Genomic DNA, 10,092 nt, shown 5'->3' with positions numbered 1-10,092 from the left:
TCTTGGGTTTTAACTAATTTTAACACTTGTTTTCATTGAGTTAATAATACATATTTTTCAATCAGAATAGTCCTTGAATGTGCCAAATGTAATAACATTTTTTTAAAAGTTTTATTTTAAATCAACAAATCAACATGCTTTTGTCATGGACATGCTTTTAATTAGTGTCAAGGGTGTAAATATATTCACTGTTGCCAAGGGTGGAAATAATGAATTGCATTTACTCTCCTTACTGTAGCTTTTTTGTGTAGCTGAAGTCAGTAATTTTACTTTTACTTGAGTATGTTTTAAGTGTTTTAGTTCGTTACATTTTAAATTATATCCATTACAGAGTACAACTTTTGTAGGCTTTCCACAAGCATCATATTAGAAACTAATGCATCTGCATCAAACCTGCACAAGTATGTGGAGGTCATGTTAACAAACTATAACATTAAATTCTCAAATGTATCCATAATAATAGCTTAGTCAACATTAGCCAAAAAGTAATCTATCTAGCTACAGCATTATTGGTTAGCCTGGTTGTTGGCTAGCTAGTCCGTTAGCCTTGCTAGCTAGTTGGATCACTAATAGCAAAAGAAACATCAATGAAGTGACACGTTAACTTTTATTCTGAGTACATTTTAAATTTTAAACTTTCTACTTTTACTTAAGTAGATTTTAGCACCAGTAATTTTACTTCTACTTAAATAAAAATTTGAAGTAACAGTAGGCTACTTCAACTTGAGTAGTATATTTTGGTAGGTTAGTCTTTCCATCCCTGTCTGTTGCTTTGTGTGTTTAGCTAAGGAAAACAATTTGACATTTGAACAGCATGTTGGATAAGTAAAAATTGTAGTCTACCAATGATGATATTTCCAAAAAACATTCTCAGGTCACAATTTTCATAAATTAGAAACAAGTATGTTAGCGTGTGACCTCTCTCTTTCTTTATAGATGTAGTATATTTTTACACGGACAAATACATTGACATGTTGCAAGCAACTTCCCCTTGCATTGTAGCCCAGAATGTAGTTCATGTTAGCTGGATTCCAAAACCCTTCTTGGTGCAGGTATACATATAAACATGGGGGGTTCAGAGCCTTTGTCAAAGTGTGTTAAACGGGTTAAAGAGCGGTGTCCATAAGCACCAGTGTGTGTCCCAGTCACCATGCGAGGCTAAAGGCGTCCATATGGTGCTGGTCAGTCAACTACAGCATCCAGCCGAGAGGGCCGACCGCCTGCCAATCAAACGGGGCTCGCACACAATGGGAAGGAATCGCTCAGAGCCTGCCCACACACACACACACACACGGACACACACACGATCACGCACACAAGCGCTGTGACAGAGGCACAGAGGCACCGTGTAAATATTAATTTCCAAAAGGCATACCATGAAATTGCTGGGTCAATAAAAGAACTATTAGTATTATTAGTGCTATTATATACGACACACACAGAAAGAAAGAGAGAGAAAGACGGAGAGAGAGAGCTGCGCATGTTTTCTGCCGTCAGGATTTTGACATCTGATTTGAAATAATTTAAACATCAAAACAACATGGAGTGCAATGCTCAGAATACTTAATGGCAGCAATCTAAAAGTTAATTCCATAATTTTGGGACATTTTGGAAACTCCAACAAAGATATATTTAGTATTGTCATAGAAAGGATTATGTTACAAAAAAATACATTACTGGTTTTTGAACTGTGAAGATTTTCAAAGATTTGACTGTTTTAAGGAATCAAAACACGAGGCCATTTCCTAAAAGTGAAATTGATACGGCCATGTGACCTGACCAAAGATGCTGATCATTATCATCATCATCATAATCATAATCAGTCAACATTGTTCAGTGTTTCATTGGTCAGAGTCACTTGCAGTTTGACCGCACAGAAGGAAAGGAGGAGACAAACCGACTGGTTAATCAATTATTGTCTGGGATGCAGAGACAGAGAGAGAGAGAGAGAGAGAGTGAGAGAGAGAGAGAGAGAGAGAGAGAGTGAGAGAGAGAGATCAAGGCAAGGGAAATAAAAGAGAGGAAGAGGGGAAGGGCCAGCTGAAGCTCTCTCTCTCTCACACACACACACATACGCACACACACACACCTACACACTCACACACACTCTTCTAACTGGGTTGTGGCAATCATTTTGGTCCTACTTCAAGCGTTTTATGTTATGTTGTCAACATTTAGTTTGGATAATACATCACACTTTGGCAGAATTCCACAAAACAAAGATGTTCTTTCTTCTTAATTGTATTATTCTCACAGGAAAATCCATCCTTGGCATGAAAACACTTGTCCACTTAATCAACATACAGAGTTCCCACACTCACTTGGACATCAGATTCAAGGACTTTTTAATGACTTTCAAGGTGTTGTTTGGTAAAAAATTAAAGACTCCAAATTTTTTGGGGTGAGACATGACATCGATCAGCATTACACAACATAGAGGCTTCATGGTGAAATGCTTCATTTAAAAAAAATAATTACAAAAAATCAAGTTATTTCAAGGCCATCGATTCATTTTCAAAAACCTTTAAGGGCTTATTTTATTTTTCCTCAAATCCACAAACTTCCAAGGATTTTCAAGACCTGTGGGGAACCTGGACATAATAAAAAAGCTAAATTTGGTGGGTTTTTTTATCCCTCTTACTCATTCCTCACACTCATGCCTAGTCCTAACTGGATACTATTATACTTTTACATATCGAAACAGATAAAAATGTAATTTCTGCCAGAATGAACACGGCTGAGAAGCAGTGCAATGAATTCCCAGAGAGATGTGAACTCCCTGCACGCACCTCCTTTCGCTCCATTTCCAAGCACTTGCATTAATCTTTTGTCATAACACTTCAAGTCCCTCGCTTGTCTGTGAATGCCGGAATTGTGTTTATCTTTTCAAACGCTCAGGAAAGTCATTCACCGATCATCGTTCACTCGAAACGGCCCCGCCACAATGCAGCGCCACTACAAATCAAAGCCTCTTAATGACGCCATTCATTTGATGCCGAATTTCGACCATTGGCGATTCTTTTGGAAGCTTTCGGCACATTTGATTAGGAGATTAGAAAAAAAGCAGAAAATTAAGAAAAGCGGCTTTGCGGAGGGGGGGGGGGGGATGGGGGGGTGTTTGTAGGTTTCAGTCGTGCCCATTGACGGAGGGCAGGGTGTGTGGTCAGATTGGAGGGCGAGGTCTTCGAGTGCTACTTCACAGTCACACTCAAATGTTTGGCAGGATTGGAGCGCTGATCTGCTTACATCAGTGGTTGGCCACAAAAATTCTTTTCTGGGACCCTTTTCTCTTGGCCCAAGCTAATATACTGTGTTTTGTAGACGACTAACCTACAGTGTTTTATTTAGCCTACCTTATGTAATGTTAAGGGAACTTAGGGAGATTTTGGCAACATGCTAAACCCAGCTGCCGCATCACATTTAGAACTGTCCAGTAAAACAAAACCATTTTTCCAGAATCAGTTGGAGACCCACTTCAGCCGTCCCAACGCTGGGTCCTGACCCAGTGTGTGGTCTGATCGGTTGACCTCAATTTGCACTTCAGATTCACACCAAAATGATTGGCTGGGTTGGGCATGAGGAAAAGGGCTTAACGTTAAGGCTGTGTTTACAAAGGAAAGCTGCCATTCCCAAAGTCTGAGATTTGGGAATGGGCAAACTGTGATGTCCATGTGTTCTGAGAGAGGAGCTGAAGCTCTGTAAAGCACAACTGTAGCAAGAAAGCAGCATTTTAAGTAGGTTGACTGTAATGTAACAGGGTGTTTCAGAACAAATATAATAGATGACAGACAATGCTGTAAATTCAACAGAAAGACATTAAATATGGCAGCTCCTTCTGTAAGTGAAATGAGTTTTCACATCCTGAAAGCACTACTAATGGCAGTAATAAGCTTTTAATCAAAGTTGACACAAACCTCTTTCATTGACACTGTGTCAGTATGAAATTACTTAATGGTAAAGATAAATAATGCAAGAATATCTTCTAATCTTTTCATACCAACAGAAATTATATGTGTTATACCTGCACAAGTGAAATTAGTTTTCATATCAAAAAGCACTTTTAAGGCCAGAAATGAGCTTTTCATCAAAGTTGAAACTGTCAGTATAAACATACATAATAGTTATAATGAACAAAGCTGTAACTTTATTTTTAAATAAAGCTGGTTTTGTTGATTTATACAGTGATATAAATTCATATAGTTGCATTTCATTACAGCAGGTGCAACACTTGACCACATGAGGGCGCTCTGCCCACACAGTTAACCAGCCTCCAATGCAATCTGCTCTACACCAAAACTACCAACATCCTACCCACACATTTACATACATATACATTTTCAGGTCTGTAGCTGACACCTTTATCCAAACAGCATGAGTGAGCAGGTGGAGGTTTAGTGCCTTGCTCAAGGACATGCTGACAGGACACACTGGCTATTGCAGGGATTGAACATATGACTTTATGGTTACAGTTATGCATCAACCCTGTAAACCCAGTTTGGTCATGTATAGTTCATAGTTCATAAATGATGTTGCCAGTGGTTGAAAAAATCATCACCAGTGCCATGGGTGAAACCTTAGGGTTCAATGTGCAAGACCACCTCAAATTTCCATATTCAAACCTGGATTATTTATACAGATTTCCACACATTTTCACTGATACAATTCCAAAATGTGACTTCTCCATGACTGAATTAAAGACTGAATTAAAAAATAACCATCAACTACGCTGACTTTAAGCATTAGTTTGTTTTTAACTTTGAAATCAGGGATTATTTAATTTATTTTTAAATTTTTTTTACCAACAATATTTTCCTCCAACAGGGAGGTCTAGACTGTTTTCAGAACTTTTCCACAACTTTTTGTGACATTTGACAGTATTCAAGAAAAAAAACAAAACATTAACTTTTCATGAAAAAAGTTTCAAGTTTTGGAAAAGTCGTGAAAATTCATGACTTTTCCAAAACTTTTCTCCCTTTTATCATTTTTCATACCTTCTCCAGGCCTGGAAAATACTATTTTAAAATTCCATACCTTCTGTGTGGGAACCTTGTTTATAAGAACTGTTAAACCCTTGTGAAACTGAAAATAACACTGTAAAATACAAACAGCCATACACGATAAATACTTTTGGTTTTTCTCACTCTTTATCAGGGTCGGTTGCACTACCTTGAATAATCTGCCTGATTTTGTGTGCGTCCGCCTGTAGGCCTTCATTCTGAGGATCGATCATCAGAGCAGCTTGGTAATCTTGAAGACCTGTGAAAAAGTGCAATCTCATCTTTATCTTATTCTATTAAAAACAAAATTAAAATGAGTACAATAAAAAATGAACAACGCAAAGAGCCTCTGTGGTGAATTCCAAACCTTCTGTGTAGAGCTGCAGCTCACAGAGAGCAGAGCCTCTCCGGACATGGGCTCTCGCTCTGGCAGATGCATTGGCAGCAACCGGTGGCGTCAACAGATCGAGCGCCTGCAGAGAAACGTGTGGGTATCTTTTAGTTCTCGGTTTACATTAAAGCTGCACTGGGCAAGATTTTTTTCAAGATACCCCCATCTTATCGGGCTAAATTACAAAGCGGGGCTACAACAGACCAGAGCGTCCCTTCCCCAACAACTGAGATGCTGGAGATTCTTCCTATTTGCCCAAATGAAATTCTGGTGTCAGGTATGGGCAATTCTTCAAGAGTGAAATCCAATATTAGATCCTTTTCCTCTCGTTTCTTTTATTTATTTATTTTATTTAACCTTTATTTAACCAGGTAAGTCAATTGAGAACCAATTCTCATTTACAATGACGACCTGGCCAAGAGGCAAAAACAGTACACAAGTCTATACAATAGTAAAAAACATAATCACCATAAACAGACAACATGAGTCAAATTGAAACATCACAATATACATAATATACATAATATATACAACAGCAGAAATCTACAGTATGTATAGTAGCAGGGCCAGAAGAAGCAGAAAATCAGAAGCAGGTGCAGTAATCAGAAATGATGTCTTCAATGAGCTGTTACAGGAAGGCAGTGGAATGAGGGTGTGCAATTTTAGGGACTTTTTCAACTCATTCCAGTCACTAGAGGCAGCGTAATGGAATGAGTGGCGGCCAAAGGAGGTGCGGACTTTGGGGATGGTCATGGTTATGATTTTTCCAGAGCGTATATTGCGGTTGCTGGTGGAGATGTTGAGTAAGGAACAGAGGTATGGGGGATTTTTACCAATTATGGATTTATAAATGAACTGATACCAGTGGATTTGTCACCGAGTGTGAAGTGATGACCAGTTCACTAGGGAACACAGGTCACAGTGATGAGTATTGAGGGGGGCACCGGTGACAAAGCGGATGGCAGTGTGGTAAATGACGTCCAGTTTATTGAGAAGGTTTCTGGGGGCAATCCTGTAGGTTAGGTCACCGTAATCCAGAATTGGTAAAATGGTGATCTTGACGAGAGAATGTTTTGCAGAGTGGGTGAAAGATGCTTTATTGCGGTAGAGGAAACCAATTCGTGTTCTGACTTTGGATAACAGAGTGTTGATGTGAGTTTGGTATCCTTTGGTATAAAACATCACAGACAGAGTGCTGTGTGCAGTTTACTGACGTCACCTTACAGGATTTCTGGGTATTGAAGTCTTTAAATTTCAAACAGTTACCTCTCACTGCCACTTGGAGCCGTGAAGTACCTAGTGACGCTTTAATTTCTTAAGATTCAAGAATTACAAGTGTATTCCGCAACACGCCACAGAGGACAGACGGAGTCAGATCCATGATACATGCGGACAATACAGACCTGAGAGGAATCCTCAATAGCTTTGTGGAGATTTCTTAATTTCAGGTGACAGGCGGCCCTGTTGGAGTACAGGGCTGGAATCTTTCTGTTGAGTTTGATGGCCAGGTTGTAGGCGTTTACTGCACCCAGGTAGTTGCCGGTGGCAAAACATTTGCTGGAAAAGATGGAGCGCAGTCAGTGATTATGTAAATACAACAGCTATCAATGGAGATTGTCCAAATTGAATGGAGGCGTCACTTACTCCCCCTTCTCCTTTAACCAGTCAGGGTTCCTCTCTTCCTCCTTCAGGTCCTTCAGTTCTTCAAGGTCTGCATTTACTGCACGCCTTGCTTCAGCTTGCTTTTTGAGCCACTGTTTGGATGAAAGGATAAACTTGGTGCTAATGTCAGTCTAGAAGCATGTGAATTCCAACTTTTAATTACACTTTTTATGACAGACATACTCTATGTCTGTCATAAAAAATAAAAATGCATAAAGTTCAGGTGTAAATGCACCAAAGACGCTTTGAAAATCCACCCGAATCTCCTTCCGATGTGGTCAGAGACATTTGACCACATTAACAACAAAGTGTAAATGCAAATACATCTCCAATTCATCTCCAATTGGATTGTCAGGATACTGGCGGAGGGACAGCAGGTGAAATAAGACGTTTACTGTTAATTTTAAAGGATGAAAACATTACTAGAGGAAGTCAAGTGATGTGTGCAGCGATTCAGGAAGACTACCTGAATGATTCTTCTGATCCTCTAAATGAAAATGTCAAGTTTCCACATGTTAATAATGCAAAATATTGTGTCTTTCCCTTGTGTAAGGCTTCTGAATGAGCTCCATTGGTGTCTTGGGTAGGGATGGGACGATGCGATTCGATATGCAATATGAGGTTCACGATTCGATACGACCACGATACGATGTAATACATAAAAGTTCAATGACAACAAAGTCTGACTGCAGAATTCTGTTTATTTCTGAGACACATATGTGTCTAGCAATGGCATTGCCTTGCTAGAATGTAAACAATAATTTAAAAATGTCATTACAAAGTGCAAATAATATAATTTGGATGGAGAGCTTGTGAAACTGTGATGGTCAAGCGTCTCATTTGTGATTACTACAGCAGAATAAAATGGAGCTCATATCGCGATTAATTTTTCTGCCCCACAACACGTATCGTCACATTTTTGTATCACGATATATTGAATTTTGATATATCGTCCCATCCATAGTCTTGGGTGTAAAGCTTCTGAATGGGTCAACATAGAAGTACTAGCCTATATTTCCTGCTAGAGACTATTGAGTCCTCTTCAGGAGTCTTTAAATGTCCCTCCCTGTGTGAAATCTACCAGCAACATACCCCTCACCTCTTCCTCCTCAGGCACTCGCGACTCCCTAAGGGCCGTGGGAAACACTCGCGGGGTAAAATTGATCTGAATGTTTCCAGCGGATCTCGGAGCAGGCAAATCCGCCTGCTTTTTCTCGCGACTTGCTCCATCGCCGCCTCTTGGATCTACACATCCATCTGCATGCATCTTTTTCACGGCTTTCGATTTCTCTTGGTCGGTTCTCTGACGTCGGAGCTTCAGCTGGGCTTCTTCCTCTGCTTGTTGTGTCTGCTTTAGTTTCCACGCTTCCAGTTCTGCTGTCGATTTCTCACGTTCGTCGTCTTTCATTTTCTGGATAGCGTCTCTTTCCTCCTGCTCAAGCTGGCGACAAAAATGACAAGGCAATACAGAACTCTTGCCAGATTTCAGAACACGTTGCAAATGATATCTTTGGGCACTAGACTGAAGCGCTGTATAGTCGGTGAGGAGCCTACCTTCATCATTTTCTCCAGTGCGTATTTTTTTTCTTCTTGCTTTTTCGCTGCCTTGGCTTTGGACTCCACAGCAGTCTTTTCCTGGTATTTCAAGAGTGCCCTCTCTCTAATCTCTTTCCTTTTTTCTTTATCATCTGAAACACATTCACACAAGGTAGAGGTGACTTGCATGGGCGTCAATTGGGCACTGTCCATACCTCAGCCTAAGTGAGGCCAAATTTGCGCTTGTAGGTTTATCATTATGATGGAGCGTAAAGATCAAGCAAAAGATGCAAGAAATTTATTTGGAAGCCATATCTAAAAAAAAAAAAAAAACATTCACATCAGGGAGCATTCAGGACCAAAGTTCCCTCTAAGATGATAGTTTGGTGACCTGTACTCTTAATGATTAATCACATTGACCAAATAATAATATCTTGTAAGGCTACAGTCATTGCTCCGCTTTGTTCCCAGAAAGTTTGTGGATATAAGCAGGTCTTGGAAGTTTTGGTGTCAAATTAGATGCAAGGCCATAGGGTTTAGTGAAATGATGCTTCTGGTGAGTTGTGAAATACTAATTAAAGTACTAAAAAGTCCAAAAAAATAACAATGTGCACTGATGTACTTCCTTACTGTTAATTATCATGAGATGCTGCCACAGTTTGCTGGTCCTCTTCGGCAGAGTGATAACTGCAACTCCGTTTCCAATCTTTGCGGAGCTTTTATCGTCATTTATAGGTTCAGACAGGAATGCTTCAAACAGAAACGGTGGGAAATGGACCTGTGCAGAGACGAAAGAGTAAAGTACCTTAGCTAGCGTTAGCAGACAAGCATCCCTGATACAGTACCTGCAGTTATTTCGTATGGAGAGAGGCCGCACGATAACCATCATTCAAAAATCTTGCAATTTAACGCCTCCTTGCTTATCGGCAAACGTACATCCCTCATAACTCATTTAATACCATTTCTGAATCGTTATGAGCCACTCTTCAATTCGGCATACATCCAATTCACCAAGCACCACTTGAATTCAATAAAATGTGATGGTTCGCCTGTTATTGAGCGAGCCAATCCATCACGAGCGCGCAGTGTAACTTAGATCAATTGTAAAAGTTGTTTTAAAATAAAAGCAAGTTTTATTGAAAAAAAAGTTCTAAATGTAAATAAATAAAATAAGTAAAGTATGCCGAAAGTACCAGAAGACGCTCTCGATTCGTTATAGTTTTTTAGCCATGTTTTACGAGGTGTGCACGGTTGTTGATATGCAAGGTCACATTGAATTGGCAGATTTCTAAATGGAGTGTGGTGTTTACATTCTCAGTGTGCAAGGCAAGGAAACGTATCGAGGCTAGCTTTACGCCCTTGACGTTAAACGGTTAACTTTACCTTTAGATAGTCGTCTGTAGAGAGTATGTCCACTTTCCCAGCCTTCGCTCCTTTCAAAGGCACATTTATATAAACCGTCGATTCTGTCTGTGTCCATGTGTAGTCTTTCACCATCAAAGGCAT

General features: G+C 39.7%; 1 protein-coding gene across 1 annotated transcript; it reads right to left on the bottom strand.

The window, feature by feature from the left end:
• Positions 1-5,137: 5,137 nt before the first annotated feature.
• On the bottom strand, positions 5,138-10,092 carry dnaaf4 (dynein axonemal assembly factor 4). Its single transcript, XM_071919356.2, has 8 exons — positions 9,970-10,092; positions 9,217-9,364; positions 8,605-8,738; positions 8,150-8,491; positions 7,033-7,142; positions 6,792-6,945; positions 5,365-5,470; positions 5,138-5,256 (listed from the first exon to the last, which is right to left on the bottom strand). The coding sequence occupies exons 1-8, from the start codon at positions 10,090-10,092 to the stop codon at positions 5,138-5,140; spliced, it is 1,236 nt and encodes a 411-aa protein (XP_071775457.2).

The sequence above is a fragment of the Centroberyx gerrardi genome, chromosome 4 (genome assembly GCF_048128805.1).
Source record: "Centroberyx gerrardi isolate f3 chromosome 4, fCenGer3.hap1.cur.20231027, whole genome shotgun sequence".
NCBI lineage: Eukaryota > Metazoa > Chordata > Actinopteri > Beryciformes > Berycidae > Centroberyx > Centroberyx gerrardi.
The sequence above is the reverse complement of the archived record's forward strand: the minus strand, read 5'-3'. Positions and strand labels throughout refer to the sequence as shown.

Coding starts and splice junctions, on each gene's coding strand:
- dnaaf4 (XM_071919356.2), bottom strand. CDS start 10,092: ATGCCTTTGATGGTGAAAGACTACACATGGACACAGACAGAATCGACG. Junction 6,946..7,032: donor TGGTTAAAGGAGAAGGGGGA/GTAAGTGACGCC, acceptor CATCTTTTCCAG/CAAATGTTTTGCCACCGGCA. Junction 5,257..5,364: donor GCTGCAGCTCTACACAGAAG/GTTTGGAATTCA, acceptor ACTTTTTCACAG/GTCTTCAAGATTACCAAGCT.